At 38.0% G+C, this 19979-nt stretch overlaps 1 protein-coding gene across 1 annotated transcript in view; it reads right to left on the reverse strand.

The window, feature by feature from the left end:
- Positions 1–10127: 10127 nt before the first annotated feature.
- The window catches only part of NDFIP1 (Nedd4 family interacting protein 1), a 36390-nt gene continuing 26538 nt past the window's right edge, over positions 10128–19979 (reverse strand). Inside the window, exons 6-8 of the mRNA XM_090288094.1 lie at positions 19275–19341; positions 16515–16620; positions 10128–10266 (exon numbers count right to left, since the gene is read on the reverse strand). Of these exons, the coding sequence (XP_090144220.1) occupies positions 16517–16620; positions 19275–19341 (171 nt within the window). The 3' untranslated portion in view covers positions 10128–10266; positions 16515–16516. The remainder of the gene's footprint in view (positions 10267–16514; positions 16621–19274; positions 19342–19979) is intronic.

Here is a 19979-nt window from a genome sequence, read left to right on the forward strand (position 1 = left end):
AAGAAAATCTTGAGACCCTGATATATGAAGCAGATAAAATGCTGCTTTTATTAAGTAAATCCATTTATGTGTTCCACTTAGGTCTGTACATGAGAGCACAGGTAACTACACGGCTTGAATGCACATTTGAATAAAGACATTTGATATGTTTTTAATGATTGGAGATATTTGTAGAAGACAAAATTCCAATTAGAAGCTTATAGAGGTCCGTTCCTGGGAAGGTAGTTCAGAAACATCTAGAGAACTATGAACATTGGGGCTAGCCAACTGTTGGGTACTTTTCGATACAGACCCAAGGCTTGCCGTGGATTTCATGCACGAGTCCTTTGTGTTCGTGTGAAGTGGGGAAGAACAGTGAGCAGTGGACACCGCAATGTCCTATGTTTAACGAGCAACCCAGAATAGCACAGAGGGGCATGGAAAAGGGGCGAGCCTGGGGACCCTACGACAAAGGCCACATCTGTGAAAAGCTGCCAGATCCCAAATGAAAGGAGGGGACAGGCAAGTCGTACCTGGGCAAGCTTGGATTTGCAGGGCAGAGGCACAGACACGCAGGCTGAGAACATCTCCCTAGGAGCATTTGGGGAGGAAAAGGAGGCCTGTGACTTTCCTGTTGGGTGGGGCTGAGTGGGATGGTGAAGGAAAGCAGAAAGTAACGTGTTGGTTGACACGGCCCAGGCAAGATGTGGAGAAAGGAAAGGGAGACATGGCCACTGAGAAAATGGCCCTCTCTGCAGTCGTAGAAAAGAGATGTGTAGGAATTTATGATGGGAAAAGGCAAAAAGAGTTGAGTATCTAAGAACTGTGGAAAACCTTGTCAGGGGAGGTGCAGAGAGGCTGGCAACAAGAATAGGTGAAGTAGCAAAGAATTCAAGACAAGTGCAGAAAGAAACAAAGTAAAGGCGGAGAGTTCAAGGTTGCTTTGAAGACCTAAATCCACACACAGATAGTGTACAGCAGATTTTGTAATATAATACAAATGGCCCAAGAAAAAGGGAGACCAGAATTTTAGCAGGTCAAACTCAGGAGAGGAAATGAAAGCCCACTGATTGGATTTACAGAGTTTTGATGTGATGAGTGTTGAAAAATTATTTGCCTCGGGAGGGAGGCTTTGGTTACTTGCTGGTAAAAAATGTGTAATAATCCTTTTTATAGTAATCTGTGAGGATCAAACAAACATGTATATAAATGTAACGTCCTACATAAACATATGATGGTATTACCAGAAAAGCAAGAGGAAGTCATATTCTCGCCTGGGCTGCAGAAATTCAGGAGGAAGAGGGGTATTATTTATGAGGGATGATCTAATGGCAGCCTTTAGGAAAGAAGGATGAGGAAAGACAGAATTTAGGAAGGCTACATGGTCCTGAGAAGGAAACAGAAATGCCCGTGGTTTGAGCTTTTCATGTCCTGCCCTTGGATCCCCTGCTGTAGCTGGTTGCAGAGCGGTCTTCTATGTGCCAGGCACTTTCCCTACATTATCCTGTTCAGAACTAAGATGACCCTGAGAGAAGATATTCTGGTGCACAGGTTAGGAAACCAGAGCTTGGACAAGGCAAGCGAATGACCCAAGGTTATACAGCTAGGAAGGGTTGGAACAAGGGTTCAAACCCTAGCCCAGTTGACTCCTGCTCCCCCAGCCCCCCAATCCGCACCTGGCTTTCAGGTCCCAGACTCACACCTGAGACACTCCCCCCTTCATCCTTCTAGGCTCTCTCAGGAGTGGCTTCCCCAAGTGGTAGTAATCTTTCCTTCTTTGGGGGTATTTTGTTTTATAAAGATCTTTAGTGCCATTCTGGTAAAAACTAGAGGCAGATCATCATAACTTGAAAAGTATGAAAAGCTTCTTCCATCATAACACAAATAAGCCAGATAAAATGATGATATACCATGATTTCTTGGACAGAAAAGCACTTTGTCTTCTGTCTTACTTAACCCTCTCCCTAGACTAGAACTTCCTGGTGGCCAGGGGCTGTCTTGTACAAATCCTGCATACTCTATGGCCAGCACAAGGTGATATACATCGTAATCAGCTAATGAAAATGAAAATTTATTAAATGAAGACCTAAAACAATGACATGCAAGAAGCCAGAGCATTTCAGTTGTGCAATCCACTATAAGGCATAGTACCCATAATTAACAATATTGTATTGTATACTTAGAAATTTGCTAAGAGGGAAAACAATTGCTGAGAGGATAGATCTTATGTTAAGTGTTCTTCTCACCAGAAAAGGATGATGATGATGATGATAATAATAATAATAATAATAATGTAGTATAGGAGAAACTTTTGGAAGTGACATATATTTATGACATAGTTTTGGTGATGATTTCCCAGATGTATATCTCCAGACCCATCAAGTTGTATACATTAAATATGTACAGCTTTTTGTATGTCAGTATCTTAAAGTAGTAGTTTTAAAATAAAGAAAAAGAAAAAAAGAAGCCAGAGCACAAGTATTTCTAACATACAGAAATTACACTTTTCTAAAGTAAAAATTTATCACTCCTAACACAGGTGGTTTTCCGAATTTCATCTGTCTTTCCGAGGGGAATAAAATACTGCAGCTGGAGGTAAAGCCAAGGCCACTTAAGAGTCTGAGGATGGAGGGAAGGTGTCTTGGCTTTTCAGCAGTCTGATGTCACCAAAGCCATGCTCTCAAGTGCCAGCTTGGATAAACTTATGACCTCTGTCTGGCCCTGTGTTCCTAAAAATTTTATGGGAAGGTCACTAATAAACTAAGTGTGTAAATGCTCCATCATCTAGTTAAAAAATAATAACCTCACTGCTACTGGAGCTGACTTATACTAAATATTTTCTGCAAAACACATTTGTTTACCTTTCCTTCTAATAAAACACACCCAGCAATAAATAAAAGGCAGTAAAAGTATCCATGGTTTGCTATTAAAACTTGATATGTTTTTAATGACAATTTTTAGTATGCTATGTTTGGATGGATCAGGTATTACTTGAAAATAAGCACCCAATGTGGACATGATTAGATTGGCACTAAGGTACAAACAAAACAATTTGTCCTAAGTACAATGTCTATACTCAGAGAATTTAAATGTCTCCCCGTGAAAGATCAGATTGCACTTTAAAATGGCCCATATACTTCTACCAATGAGTCACTTGCATTAAAATGCCACCATAAAACACATTGTTTTTTTGAGGATTTTTTTTTTTTTTAAGTTGAAACTAAAGTCTAGTGAATTTAGTTCATCACACTCATATAAATGCTACAGTGAAGGGTGAAAGTCTTTCGGATTTCAGGGATTTTTTTTTTTTTTTTCCTTTTTCTTTTTGTAAAGAAAGCCTTTTGAGAGGGTATCCAATCACTTTTTGGAGACATAATCATATGTAAACAAAAGTGAACCAAATAAGGGAGGAATTTAAAAAACAATCCTTAGTCACTCTAAATTTATTTTTCAATTTAGGCTGATCCTTTTATAGGGGCTCCTAGCAATTAGCTGGTGATCTCGTCCTGTGAGTCTGAGGGATTAAGCTGAAGCAAAGGACAAAAAGCACCGATTTGCTCCAGTGTCCCTCAGCCCTCCTTTCCTATCAGACTCCACTTCCCCTGGGGCCCTCTTTACTCTACCCTTTCTTCCCTTCCATCCAGGGTCTCTTATATTAGGCAATGCCACCTAAACAAAATCCCTTCAGCATATACAAAGGTTTGAAAGTGGCTTCTGAAACTAGAGAGTGGTTTTTTTGTTTTCTCATTTTGGAATTCTGAGTGAAGAGCAACTTTTTTGATCATTGGCCTTGGGGGGTGGACAAACAAACAAATGGGTACTAGTAGGTAATAAGCCACCCAAGTTAGGTTTAGACACACTCTTTTCTCTTTTGCAGACTAGGACAGTGCTCCCAGAAACTCACCACATTAAAGGGAGCACAGCCTAGGAACAGCAGACGTGATAATCTGTCGAACTTACTGTTCCATCTGTCACTGACGCGGGCCACATATAAACCTCTAGAGCTGTTGGGGACTTCAAGGGGCCTGTTAATCCACTCCTTTTCCTTTACCCTTAAGCCATTCCAAACAAGAAGGATCTGCCCTATTTTTAAAGACCTCCAAGAAAGAGTCCACAATCACTCTTAGGCAAATATTTAGAAATTAATTTCCCTATGGCTTTTCCCCACTGCTCTGCAGACACATTCCTTCTCATACTCCTGGTGTAAAGAGGAGGAAAATACTGTAGCCATGGGCTTTGAGAAGACCTACATGAAGACAAAATCATTCTTCATTTTACCCAACAATCAATGCCATGCAAATATACTCATGAAAATCTAACTCCCAGTTTTAAATAAGTTTCTTCTATTCGATCTTCTTCTGTAGAGAGTGAAGATTTGAAATGGGTACTTACCTATTATCCTTACTTGGAAGGTCTGTGGAACTGCTGTAGGAACCAAGCCTGACAATATATAATTCTACAGGATGGGTGTTAGAAAAACACTGATTAAGAAAAAAAAAAGTTTGCTTTTAAGACCTAAATATAGGGAGTTGCTAAATCAAAGAAGGACTTACGGCCCAAACAAGTAGGAGACCTAGTCAGATTAAACCCCATTTCACACACACAGCCTCAGGAACAATGTCTATAACTACCCCAAAGGTACCATGGGTACTAAGGCTCAAGAGTTAGACATAGAAAAACATGGGGACCACTGATTTTGTTTCTTCAGGCCACCAGTGCCCATTTTCTTTTCCTTTAAACAGCTGTATAGTACCAAATGATGCTAGTAATTAAAGGTTTGGTGAAAATATTGATCTACCCAGTGGCTCGCTTAGTAATTTATCTGCAATCCCAGTTAAAATGTAAACTAGAAATAAATCACGGATGTTAAAAATCTTCAGTGTTGATAACTAGAGAAAAAAACATACTAAAATGACATCTAAACCCAGTGACTGACAAATACAGCCTGTAAAATGTGCTGTCAAAATAAAGACGTGAAAATCAGGAAGCAGATGGCAAAATTCTTTCTAAAACCTCATTTAAAGGGAACATTTCAGGCATTTCTGACTGCTGTGCAAATGAAAAGAAGGATGTTTCATCGAGTGTTAACTCTAGCCGAGTTATGATAATAGCTTGCTCCAACACTCTTTACTTGGCTCAGGAAGTAACTGGCTTAAATGGGAAAAACAGCTCTCGGTGGGGGACATTAGACCTTAATGTGCAAGGTGAAAAATCACTGCAACTCAGGATGAACTCCAGAACAGTGAGAAGGCAGCACGCTTCCTCAGTTCTATAGTTCTTAGTTCTACAGCTGATAACGCTTTGTGCCAAGAAATCACTTTCTTTATCTGAGAGATTTCTTTTAGGTTTTTGACCCAATTTCTCACTGCCTAGACTGGGTCTACTACTGGTGAACCTTCCAGTTAACTAGTGAATAACAGTAACTACTCTCGTCTCAGCTCTCCATCACTAATCTTTGGAAGACTTAAAGGAAACCACTAGTTTTGGTGTCTTAAACCTGCAATCACATGTGGCTAGAGAGAAGTTTCTGAAACATTTCAACATAAATGATCAAAACAATCACTTTTGGAGCAGGATGAACAACATACAAAGCCAGGTTGGGGGATGTCTATTTCACACAATTCAATCTGTTTCTGACCTGGATGGAATCCTGCTTAAGTGCAAGAGAATTCTCTATATTCATATATTCTCTGTTCAGGTTTAAGAGCTTTGCATTTAGGCTTACATCTTACTAATTCACCAACTTATGAACTTGAGAATTAAAACTCTCAAAACCAGGAAACCTGCCTTTTGGTAAAGAGGAAAAAATAAAGACATTTAAGTGAAAACAGGTATCAGACCAAAACTTGAGTAATATCTCTACTGTACAAGTAACAAACTCTGAGGATAACTGAGGGCTGAGGGGACCAAAATGCCATATAGTATGATAGATGGAACATTTCAAATTTTATAGACAGGGAAACTGTCCTCAAGAGGACAGCTCTCCACCCATACGGCTTCCATAAGAGCAGGCCTTTCTATAGACCATAATGTTATAGGTGATTCAATGAGCTGGGTTATAAAACAGCCTCTTTTTAAGAATGGGGATGATACAAAATCAGTTTCTGTCACTATCTTTTCCCCCTGAAAACCTTTTACTCTCAACCTAAACTTACTCTCCCCTTTGGGAATTCCTGGTCTATTCCTTTGACATGGCCTCCACTTGGTAGCAGAGCCTACAAAGAACCAATACTCAGAGGCTACCTGTCAAAGAGCATTTTTTTGAGGGTGCTCAAAATGAATACAAATCTACGCAAGTATACAGCTGTATGCAAAAGGGAAACTAAAACAAGAGTACTTTAGTTTTGGCTTAACAAATGCTCTCACTCAATCTGTCTTATCTACCTTATAGAGTATAAATACTCTTTGGGCTTAAAAGATATGCAAAACAAATTTTTAACGATGCACAAATCATCTATGAAAACATATTTTGCATTTTGTTATGCCTCTCATTATTCCTCAAATCAGAAAACCTGAAAAGGTGAAAATCTAAATACAGTAGTCCCTCTCTACATCGCGGTTCACTTATCGCAGCCTCACTGTATGGCGGCACTTTTAAAAATATTATATTTAATTATTTATCGGGGATTTTCCGCTATATCGCAGGATTTTGCGGTACTGTATGCGTATGTTGTTAAAAGTTACGTAGGTTTAAGAGTGTAGAATATGTTTAAGAACATAAGTAGTGTTTATACAAGTGTGGAAAAGGTTAATAAGGGAGTTGGAAAGGTTAATAAGGGACTGGGAACAGTTTATAAGTGTGTGGGAAGGGTTTATAAAGCCTTAAAATATAAATACTAAAATGAACGTAAGGTTCCTACTTCACGGATTTTCACCTATCACGGGGTGTGTGTGTGTCTAGAACATAATACCCATGATAAGTGAGGGAATACTGTAGTTGAAAACACCAGCAGAATCAAAAATTGTTAAACTATGTCTTGTACATGATTTACCTGGATGCATTGCTGGGGCTTTGAGAACCAGATTCGGAAAGGTAATTACCTTTTCATAAAATACTCCTTCATGCTTTATATAAACATACAGTTCTGTCTATTCTTGGCATGTTTTAAGAGTTGATTATTAGTATTTACCAGAATCAGAGCCAACTGATTTTCAGTATCTACCATGCCAACCCTTAAGAAAGTCAGACATTGGAACGAGGTGGGAGGGATGGATTCAAAGCTGAGGCCAGCCTGGGGTGTGTTTTTGTTGATCCTCACACCTGAGAATCTTGATACCTCAGGCAACCAATTAAATTATCACTTCTAATGGTCCTGAAATTCCCTTTCATTAGTTATTTCTTCTTCTAAATATGAATAATTTACACATAAGTGGAGTATATTCTAATATAAGAATATAGAGAAGGCCAAAAGAAATTTCATCTGTGCGTCTAATGACTCATGATGGACCCACAGCCAAGTCAGATCGCTTATACTTACCAAGAATGCCAAACTAAAACTCGTTTTTTCTTTAAAATTCTGAACAGATTTGATCTCATTAGTAAAGATATTCATTCTTATCATTTTTTAACAAGTAAATCTTAGTAACACCTTTTATTCTCACACAAAGCAATCTGATTTTTGGGGTGGGGGGAATAAAGGAATGGCTATGCCGAATCCTTTAAACATAGTTTGTATAATTCCAAATGGTAACAGGTAGGAAACATGAGGAACCCCTGTGGTCATGGGTGAGCACTGGCTGTCCCTTAGCCCAGAGTCAAAAGCCAGGCTATTTGATAACCTTGGGTGAGTAACAGTGGTTCTTCAATGACCCCTTTCAAGTAATTTATTTTAAAGACCCACATTTTTCTGAAAGGGTTGTTCTTAATATTAAGCCTACCAAAGGGAGACAGAAAAGAATGAGAAAGAAGAAATGAAAAGAGTGCAGTATAAACATTTCCATCCTGAACACTAAGGACCATAGGTGACACATGGTACCAACTTCATGTGTGTGAAAAGGCTTTAATTTTTAAAACACTTAAGAGGAAAAAATCATCCTCATAAGTACTTTTAAAGCATATCAAACTATAGGCTTACATTTGACAAAGTCTTATGAACCACCAAATATGTGGGAATAGGAATTCCAAATATTTCAGTTCTCAGAACCAAATAAAGCACAAGGACCTAAAGAATAAATACAAAGTGAGTCGACAATGTTTGCAGTAACATGATTTAGGGCCCTTCTGTTTTGTACTGTAAGACTATTTAAATAGTTCTCTGTTGCACATGTGCACGTTTGTTCAGGCTGTTAGAGATATAGTCATTCTGAAACTTACAACATTATAGGCTACATACTCTTCCAAACTCTATTGTTGATATAATTCAATTCAAAATAAAAAAATCTTCAAAGAAACTTTCATGGAGCCCCTGCTTATCTATTGCAAAATACAACTTTCAAACAAGAACATAATATTCTATTATTTACAATAATCAATAAATTAGTTAGAATGATTATTGCCATGTCAATCTAAGAGGCTCTCCGTTTTCCTGTTCGGCTTTCAAACAAACAACACGTCTGTGCGTTGTTACATGCTTATACCCTTAAGAGACGTCTTGTGCTCACCCCAGATGCTCACCTGCAGCAGGTAAGTGAACATGTGCAGCCATCACACCATGGAAGTGCTGGTTTGTGTGTTATTTGACCATTTTGCTGCATTTTTTCTTTTATATTTTATTTGAGTTAGTGGAAGAAGGAAAAATGTCAAATGGTTAACATTGTAAGAATCACTGGTCTCTAAATTCAATACAATTAAGGTAAGAGTAGAAATCAGGAGGAATGAGGACTCTTTTGCCTCAACTGGGTGCTCATAGGACTTAAACCAGTTGGCTGAGAAAAGAGGCTAATGCAGAGAACATGCAGAAAACATTGAAAATAAGTTATCTAAGATTATGTCTTAAAAATGAAGCATAACTAGGAATTCCAGGATGATTTCAGATCTACAACTCCTCCCTATTTTAGTCCATTATCTTTTGCAGAACCAATTTTCACATACATTTCTAGGAATGTACTGAGTGTCATAAAAAAAGAAGGGAACTTCCTGTGCTGAAAAAAAGAAAAAAAAACTGGCCCAAGACTAATTCATTTTATATTTACTGAATAATTCTGTATGAATCTGTATGAAGATGAGAAAAATATTGCCATAGCAATCAACAAATACAAACTAAAATTAAACCAATCTACAGCAAAGGATGCTACACAAGAGACGTTTATTAATGTTCTGTTGTATTTACAGTTTTAACATAGCAAACCAAGGTGAACCACTTGGCAGAAAGCACATCATTCTACATTTATAACGCATCAGTTTCTGCTAACACATTGTAAAAGCAAGTAGTACATACAGTATGTTAGGGATCATCTCAAAAGTTCCAAGTTAATTCTTTCTTTGCTCCTAGTAGCTAATCCCCTCCCTGTTCTGAGCCCTTGGCCTAATCATCAGGAGATAAGAGAAAAAGAACAGGAAAAAAAAAAAAAGGGGGGGGGGGTATAGGGACTCTAATACAGAAAGTAACAAGAATTGTATTTTAGTAATTAAGCTGTATTTGTCTCTGTCCTTTCTATTTTATACAGTGACAACACATTTACAGTTCCTTAGGTACCCAACAAAGAACAACAGGTACTGCAAAATTTAGAATACAGACTATAAAATTAATGCTTATTATTTACCGGTTAAGAACATATTCTTGACCATACCTTGAATGTATTTTGCACTATGGTTTTGCTTCCAGGTGTTCACAGGACAACTGAATAAATTTCTAGATTAATTTTAACAGCAAATATGAATTATGTGCACAAATGCAGTCATAAGGAAAGTTTTAACTTTTGAGAAAACCCCTTTAGAATGGCCAGCATTACGGGTCTCTTACACTAAAATATTTAATTTCAGTCATTTTGAGATGGACAGTGAATAAAGCAAGACTGCCCCCTACTGACTACGGGGACAAGGTTCATGCTGTTTAAAATGACTACAAACAATAGATAAGGCATTATTAATACATCACAGACTTGATTGCGAGAGCCTTTTCAAACATTAACCACTAATGATTCCATGATTACAGAATTCTGCATTAACTATTAAAATTTTACACCTAAGAACAAATAGAGAGAAATGATCTTTTTCAACAGTTCTTTATTTTTTTTAAGCAGGTGATTATTCATCTGTGTTCTGCATCTTGATTCACTTCCTGCAGGTGTTCTCCTGCTTCTGGAGAGAGAATTCATAAACGCAGGAAGACCTTTGCCAGAAAACATCTGTCGGAGAAGGATATTGAATATTGAAACTCTAGTTAGCTTGCTATTTTGGCTGAGAGAAGAATGTGGTCACAAAAGAAGGCAGGATGTTTAGACACAAGAAGTACATATGAACATCGCTTTAAGATTACCATACACTGACATCACAACATTCAATAAACATTAAATTTTCAGTTCTTCCAGTTATCAAGGACTCTAGAACTAGAAAGAACTTGAATGCTTTCTTTAAAACCCATGAAGTTAAGGGTCTCATTCTCCAAACCTCCTAACAAAAGAATGGAATGCAAGTAGCAATTTCTTCATCGGATACTCAACCTCAACAGCAATGACTGAAACTTGGGGACAAAGAGACAATAAGATCCAAGTGCATAGGTCATTTTCCTAATATACCTGAAGGTACTGTTTACTCCGCCAATTCTGTCAGATTTCACACAAGAAAGGTTTCCAGTAAGGATGCCAATGATGTCATGCTGTCTGAGAGCAGGGCAAAGCTAAAAAAATGACTTGTGAATTCACAAGTATCACATGTACTTTAAAAAAATCAATTAGAAAAAAAGTCAATGTGTTTTTGGGCATGTCTCTCTTTAAAGAAAAAAAGAAGAGAAAGAAATCTGTAGCCCCAAACTATTGCGTTGATCAGAAAGTTTTAGTTTTTTCTGTACATGGCTCTAGTACAGAATTTCACTTGAAACAATTCTGTTAAGATTGTATTGTGACAGCTGTCATATTAGCGTATTACTTTTAAAAAAATCAAAATTGGTGATTTTTGTGCAGCCATTTTAATATTGAAGATAGAAGAATATATGCAACAGTTTTAGCGTACTATGCTTTATTATTTCAAGAAAGGCAAAAATGCAACTCACATGTAAAAGATTTGTGCAGTATACGCAGAAGGTGCTGTAACTGATCGTGTCAAATGTGGTTTGTGAAGTTTCTTGGTATTACTAATTCTTTGCTATAGGGCTGTCTTATGCATTGGAAGATGTTTAGCAGCACCCCTGGCCTCTACCCACTAGAAGCCAATAGCAGGAGATAGCTGGCATACTCAAAATATCCAAATCAATAAAGCTATTGGTGAAAACAAAAATTGTGTCTTTTATTTTCTGGAAAAAAAGAAATGGACTTTTGGCTAACCCAATATTAAAACAAAATGTACATGACTGAAATAAATGCTCTCGAATATAATGTCCATATATTTTGTTAAATGCAGTTTTCATCCAATACTTCAAGGCATAATATAACAGTTTTGGTTCTCATGGAAATAATGGGGGAAGTATAAATAACCCCCTATATTAATGCTTTAAAAAGCACTAATTAAGAAAGTACTTTGTGCTACTCTGCACCAAGTGAGAATTGGATGGGTTCATATACAGGCAGGCTCTTAGCTTACTTTTCCATCTTCCCAAATTACTGTAAAAGCCACAAGCAGCCCTTTTACATCTTTTCTGATAGGGTTACTCTGTATGTCTTTAAAAGGCTGGCAAAAAGCAGAGAAGCTATAATACTGGAGGAAATCAAAATATCCTTTTCAAACTGTTACTATTTCTCCAAACTCAAAACTCAATTGGTGTTTTAATTTGAAGCAAACCAATGATACTGGCACAAGTGCAGCTCTTCTCTAGATTGAGGGACCTCAAATGTTCAGGGACAGAGACGTAAGAATTTAAGGAAATATAAAAAGCCACACAGAAGCTAAAAGAAAACTGGTAGACTGATGTCAAATGGGTTTTTTTTTGCAATGCGCCTAGATCCAATACAAACCTAAGTAACTTCGGTTTTATCAGTTTCCATAGATTTTAAAAAAATAATGAAATCATTATTAGATCAAAACACTAGAGCTTTGAAGAACATGTAATATGGTCCAGATGACTACCTAGCCACTTTCCTTAGTTCATGCTGCTTGCACAGAAGTTGATTACCTTTAATGGATCTCTCAAAATCAGAGCCACCCAACAAACATTAAAATTCCACTAAGAGGACCTAGATGGATTACTGTGGATGATCTTAATCACCATACAGACTCCAAGTGAAAAGGATTGCTTAAAGAGACAGGTTTTAGGGACTGTGGACATCTTTACTATATTGAAGATCATGCTTCAGAAGCAAAAGGAACCCAACAGCCTATAGGTCATTTAATTTCAAGAGGAAGACACCATTGCTTCTTGAACACTGTGATTTTCTTAAAAGCAAAAACTGTACTGGAATCATTTCTGCTGACTGGCTACTTTATATCACAGTCCAATAAATCACACTTTAACTTGTGGTGAATTTTCTCTAACAAGAGAGGTATGGGGGGTGGGTAGTACAGAGAAGGGGAAAAGAAAGCATTTGGGAAAAGTTAAATTACCTGATGCCCAGCATGTACAGCTCACCAGGTCATAGCAATGACTGCCTGATTACCAAGGGCCCTATTATCTCATTAATGCCGGAGCTTACTAATTTTTCTTCTATTTGAGATGTTGCTGAAGTAGCAGAATTTAAAATCTACTATGTTTCATATGCACAAGTGCTTCTTAGATGCCAGTCAACTGTGTTACCATCTTATAGCTACTTAATTACTCCTCAATTACCTGGAACCACCAGAGAAAAGTGACAATCCATAAAACTTATTTTTCCAGTTAACTGGTAAATAAGTAGGAACAGCTTACATTCTGAGCATTTCCGATACAGGTATACAAAGTCTGTTTCTTTTTTACAACAGAAGGAACATTTTGTTTCTTCTGCTCCTTCACAGTCACACCTCCCCTCATGTGAATGTCCTACCTCTAGCTTTTCTGGCTGTAGGGTAGGAAACCAGATTTCCTTTTCTAGCCTTAAATGGGCTGCAAAAGGGAACCCGAAAGCTGCCCCTATGATACTGACTGGCACGTGAGATTAGTGTTGGCTTTTTGTAACATCTACTTTGGCCTGTGTTTGCCTGTGTGCGCGCACCATCTTTTGGGGAGCCTAAATAGAAAAGCACTATTCTTATACCCTTTTTCAGTAAAATGCTAGATCTTAGTACAACATGGAAATTAAGTTATTATTTTGTTATAGTAAAGTTATTTTTTAAATTCCCTACCTGTGTCTTTCTGGCAAAAAGCAAGCCTCCAGCTAGCTTTTACCTAGTGACATCTCCATTAAAGAAAGAAGTCTCAATGAAAGAAAATAAAATCTTTATTCTATACATGATGGTTTTCTTACACATCTTTTAAACTTAATTAAACTAAATTTCCTCTGAACTACAGAAAGAAAACATTCTACATTTGGATCTGGGTGAACAGTTCTTATCCCTGTCAATGGACAAAAGAAATTCAGTCTCATGGGACATTATGGCTTATTCCCTCTGGGGATACTGAAAATTTGTAAGGAAGTCATTAGAATTCTAAATGCTGCTCTAAATCCCCAAACCCTTAATTTAGAGCTCTGAATCCTCTGGGCATGTCAGGAATGATTTCAAATCAACTAGAATAGCAAAGTCAGGCAGAAAGCAAAGAAACCCTACTCTGCCCTCCAATGGGGATGCTCACAGATCGCTGAGTTTCTGAGAATGCCTAAGGCACTGTAAGGCTTCTGACTGCAAAATACAGAGACAGCACAGCTTCAACAGCATTAATACCAAGGACTTGCTTGCCTAGTTCAAACCATCACCCTAAAGATGCTTTATTTTACACTTAGGATACTCCCATGAAATCTTTCAGAAAATCAAAACAAAACTAACCAATTTATAAAACCTTACATAAAGTCCCTAACAACTCAGGAACACTGAGAAGTTCAGGCCCGCTCCCCACCTGGCTGTTACGTGTCAGAAGCAAGATGAAGAAGGTGTGTCATCCCCAGTAAAGATCGAAATCTCTCTCTAATATAAGAATGACGAAAACAGACAGAGGTATGCTCTCAACCCGTTTGGAAATTCAAAGCTACCTTTTGACAAGACTTGAAAAAAATATATTTTTTAAACATTCGTTCCCACAGTATATCCTGGATTAGGGAATATCCAAGTCTGTAGGTGATTTCAGTGCCCTTTGTAAGAAGGCGAGTGGCAGCAACCTCAAAGAATTAACTTCTGAATCTTGGGTAGGTAAGAGTTAAACCCGAGGCTTGGAAGTGACTATAAGAGATAGTAAGACAGAAAAAAGATGGCAATGGCAACTGCATAAAACTACACAGAGCATCTGATAAGCCTCTTACAGTTAACATGCCCCAGACACAAAGAGCGAGCCACCACAGGCATCAGGGTCTAGGCCAGCAGCCTTAATGTGCACCTGTGTCCAGGCTTTGTAACTTGATTCAAACTCTGGACACACCACACACTTTTAAAAATGCAACAAATGATAACCATTCTTTAAAAAAATCATAAAAACACTGGTATTCTTAACTAAAATTTTATTTCAAATAAAGTGCATATTCCCTTGAAGAAACCAACTTTAACCAACACAAGGCTAAGTTCTTTATATACTTTAACTTTTGTAAGAAATGCCTTGCCAGATGGGAGGAGCATGGGGGAGACTGGATGAAGAGGTGAGGGGATTAAGAAGTAGAAATAGGTAGTTACAGAATAGCCATAGGATGTGAAGTACAGTATAAGAAATGGAGAAGCCAGAGAGCTTATACGCATGACCCATGGACATGAACGATGGTGGGGGGTTGCTTGAGGGAGTGGGGGGTGCTGGGTGGTGGGGGCAAAGGGGGGAAAGTCAGGACAACTGTAAGAATATAATCAATAAAATATAATGCCTTATGAATACACCTTACCCTGAATGTATCTGAGCTTATCTATCACTAAAGCCTTTTGTTACTTGCATAAAAGTACATTTAACTATACACATAAAATGCTTAATACAATATCTGATATATGGAAAAGTTGATGTTTGTTACATTCAAGTTCTCATCATATTATTCTTCTGCTTAAAAACTTTCCATGCTATCCCACCAACTGGCAAATTAAATATGATGAATACTTTCTTTTCTAGAAACACACATTCTGAGACATAAACAAATCTTCAACATTGAGAACTCTACCCTTAGCATAAGATTAGCTATATAAACTATGATACCCCAACAGTGAATATAAAACAAATTGACTGATGTTCACATGGGGTTAGCCTTGAATTGAGCCAACAGGTCACCAGGTTTAAATGCTGCTCTATGAATCCTATTGGCTCCACTGCAAATGGGCTTAGTACTCAAGATATTTGAGAACAGGACAGCCAGTTGTTCAACCTGGCTTTCTAGCCTTGCCCACCAACATTCCTTTATGCTACGATCAAAGCTCTGTCCTCCTTGCGCAACCTTCATACCTCTCAGCCTTCTGCTCTCCATTCTGCCTCAGGTGATTCTGAAATTTTTCCCACCCTAGCTAATCTCCACTAAGATAAACTTTACCTATCCTTGAAGGCTTACGTCAACTGCTACACCCTACACAGAGCTTTGCCTGAGACCTTCAAATGTCCTGGGCCCTAGGCATTGCTCAAGATACCTAGGAGCCAGGCCAGGATTGATCCCCGGTCCTCAACAGCATTAAGGAACAAAATGGTGAAGTCTGAGAAGGCCTCTCAGATGTTGATACCAGAGAGGCCTCTCTGGGGTGCTCTTTCCCAAGACTCACTATCTCTTCTTTTTGCAGCTCCTGATGTTAAGATGGAGGCAGCCTCTTGGGAAAAACACCTGCGAATCAGAGAGCCTCTGCTTGGCTTAGTCTTCCTGTTCCTGGCAGAGAAAAGGCCCTTCTCCCCTTCCTTTCACTGGACCCTCCCCACCACCAGAGTGGTAAAATCAGGGTGTAACCCTGAAACAAGGCACCAGGAAAGCCTCCCTATGTTTTAAGAAATGGAAACTGGCGGGCTTGTTAGTAGCCCAGGCAAAAGGAGTTCCTAAAAGCCCTGTGGTCTCTGCCGGCTCAGGGGTTTGGGGGCCCTGCATAATTAGCACTGAGTGATTAGGCCTGGAAGTCTCCTTCCAGATACTGTCTTCTGGACCTGGTATAACCCCAAGTCCCAGCCCAATATCCCAGCTCTCTGATGACTACTCAGACCCCTACCCTGGCATAATGTTTTCTCCTGTGGCAGTTTTCCTACCTTACCTTTCCCCATAGCTTTTTGTAGAACTACCCCTCACTAAAACTGTTAAAAGGCAAGGGCTGTGGCTTCCTTACCTTCCCTATATCCCCTACCAGAGGAGGTAAGCACTACTCTAAACCTGAATAGAAATGTGAAATGTACCACATAATTACACTGAGATTAGAATAAAGTTCATTTTTTCTTTAATACCTTTAATAAATAAAGAGAACTCTGGTCCTGGGGAGATTTGAGAAAGTTTCTGGCATCTTCCGAACCTTTGCATAATTGATAAATCCTCTGAGAAACAGGAGAAAGCCTAATTTAAAAAAGAAAAGTCAAGAATAAGTTTATAATTTCCACATTAAGTACCCTCCCCAAAAATGTCCCTCTTGATAGCACTATTTCATTTTTTTGTGCTAAAAGCTACTAAAACAAACAATTTCCTCCCAAGTTTTCAAAGAATTTCCATACCAAATTTCTTATCCTGGGATTTTTTTCCCCTAGCAACAGTACATAATGTTGACCACTAGATGTCAGGATCTGCTTACCTAATACAGCAATTCTTCGCTTCTCAACTCTAAACTCTATTTCTTTATTCTCAAAAACAATACATACAAATAGGGCACTTTGCCATTTAGTCACCAGGCAGGTAAAAGAGTAGGACTGATTTTGTATGGCTACACCAAAATCTATACTGTCACAGAAGTCTGCACCTCTTAGAAGAGGAAGCTGGAAGGTGGTATGTCCCTCAATAGTGGCTCAGAAACTCCAGGTCCTCCTCCTTCAGAGATGGTCCCTGAGTCTTACACACTTTTTCAAACACCTTTATGGAGATATAATTTGCATACCATAAAGTCCCCCCATTTAATGTGTATGATTCACTGACTTTTAGTATAGTTATGGAGGTCTACAACCAAAACCCTAATATAATTTTAGAACTTTATGACCCCTAAAAAAATCTGTACCCACTAGCAGTCATTCCCTATTTCTCTGCACATTCCTCCCCTCTCCTCAGCTCTAGGCAACTTTTTTTTTGATACATTTTAAAATATATTGAGTGGTAGAAAAAACTCTTTGTACTCAGCTATAACAGATTTTTGGCAGTAACCAAGAGCCATCAGTGCTGAGCTCAATAAACACCATTCTGTTCAGGGCAAAAACAACAATACTATAGAGCAGGGGTCAACCCCTCAATACCGGGTTGGGGAATCCTAGTGACCTGGAGAGCACATAACCTATATAGAAAAGAAGCTACAACTCAGCTCCTGAAAAAGAGTGGGTACCATGTGAGGATTAGACCAGCTTTGCTTGATACTTCAATTAAATAAAAAATCATATGTTTTATGTGAAAACTCATTTTTAAATGATAGCAACTACTTCAAAAAGCTTCACAAAATAACTGTTGAACAAACACACTACAACTAAAGGCCAGACACAGCTCATGAGCTGTCAGCCGAAGGACTCTGTACAGACCTGGTCCTTATAGGAAAAGCTCCAAATAAGTTGGTTCTCCTGCAAGAGAACTTCCAAAAATTACCCAAACATTGGACCCAAGTGCACTAAGCAAACATCCAAAGTCTAACCATTTCTTGCTTACTAGTAAGCAGTAAGATAGCAAGAATGATCAATTATAAAGTATTATAAATTTACCTCCCATAAAACTTTAATGTAAGAAAGAAATCAGTCCATTAAATTTCTTTAAAATTATCTATGCTTCAGTAATCCATCTGAAAGTATGCTTAACGGCACTTCTTTGGTCCATTCAGGATCTGCTTGGACATTAGGCTTAGAGGAAGAAAAGGAGTCAGCTTTTCTCTTAAAGATATAGTTTAGAGGATAAGCAAGCCAAGGAACTATTCCTCCAAAGTAACTCTCCTGTAGATCACTTTTATTATTAAGCTTCTCAATAATCGTGGGGAAGGGATCACTCTCTTTCCTTGGAATTCCAATGACTAATGGTAGAGTAGATGATGTTACTGGGGAGATGAGGGATGGCATGATGAATGACTTGCATTTTCTATATAAAATTTAGGGCCAGCAATGCATGGCTGTCACCCTAGACAAAGAAGGTTGGTCTTGAATGTATCGAGCACCTGCTGGACACAGTGCTACACTGTGCTAGCCAGACCCCTTGGCAGCTGCCACTGGGGATCTTAGCTTAGGAGGCAACAAGAAGGCCCAAAACAGGAAATAGGAGAAAGTGTTGTCACAAGGCAATTATATCTTTAATAGCTATAGGATGGCCCTGCTATCATTTTATAGAAACAATGGTGGTCTGTTATTATGAAAAATATTTTCTTTATGAAGAATAAAGAGGCCAAGAGTATTTACCTCAATGTTCATTTCTTTGCTTTAAAATATCTTGGAAGAAAAGATTTTAAAATAAATGTTTAGAGTAAAGATAAAATCTTAAGACCAACAACCTGAAATATTTGGTTTACAAAAAGAAACCTTTGTGCTCATCACAAAATAACCCTTATTCTCACTAATAATAAACTAAAGAATTCTGGAAATCCAATAGTGGTTCTTCCAGAAGTTATGTCTAGCAGGGTTATATATTTTCTGTTTTCTACTGACAGATCTAACACATATACTCATAAGTAGTTCAACTGGCTACAACATGCTTATAAGCAACTAGGGGTTAAGTCTGTAAATGCTTTATGACAACAATTCACAAAGGGAAAAAAACCCAGACTAGAGTCATCTTCCTATCAGTGTCACATGGGGACCCTGAGAAGTGAATATGAATGGGTTATGAAAAACCTACAGCTACTAAGAGACATTTTATTAACATGCATGTTATTCTGGTGGTGACAACAGCCAGATCTTTGTGAGAAATATTTTTAAAATTATACTTATTGCTGATGAATATATTATATTATAGTAAGCAAGATGACGGTTTATTAAAAGTAACTGTACTTCTAAAAATTAACATCTTTTCTCACCTTTGTCTATATTAAAAGCACTTACCTAAAACCAGGAACACCCACCACAGCCAATACTGACCATCAAAATATCCAGGGAAATAAGTGGAAAACTGAAAAATGAAGCAAAACATTTCATAGAAGCTTAGCAGATACAATTTCACATTTTAACTTACGGGCACACAAAACATAAGATTTTATTTTGTATACAAATGCTGTCATTTAGCTCTTAAAAATCATTTTTTTATATATTACTGGTTTGAAATGCTTACAACATAAATATATTTACGTTTATGGAAAAGCAATCTTGAAATGATAGCTTTCAGCTTTACAGACTTCTTGTTCTGAAAGTATTCAAATCTGGTTTTTAAAGTCTTTTCCCACATAATATTGGTCCTTCCAGAAATACATTTTAATATTTTTACTTTGCTTACCCAGTGCCAAAACCAACTATTTAGCCTCCTTTCTGGTGAGCCCTAATTTTATTCCTACTTCTCCAGCCATGCCTCACCTTGAGACACTTCTAATGTTCATCATGATAGTCCCATTCCTTTACCAGGGACAGGCGCATGATGTTATTCTGGGCAATGGGAACTGAAGGCTGCTGAGAAAGTTTCCTTGCTCTTAAAAGAGAAAAGGAAAAGAAGCAACAGTTCCCTTTATTTCTGTTGAGCACTGTTGTGTTACTGATGCAATGCCTTACACTTCAGGAAGCAGCAGCTATATTGACATGCTGAACAGACATGTCAGT

This window comes from Furipterus horrens, unplaced genomic scaffold (assembly GCF_987537825.1).
Source record: "Furipterus horrens unplaced genomic scaffold, mFurHor1.1.pri manual_scaffold_10, whole genome shotgun sequence".
In the NCBI taxonomy this organism is placed as follows: Eukaryota; Metazoa; Chordata; class Mammalia; order Chiroptera; family Furipteridae; genus Furipterus; species Furipterus horrens.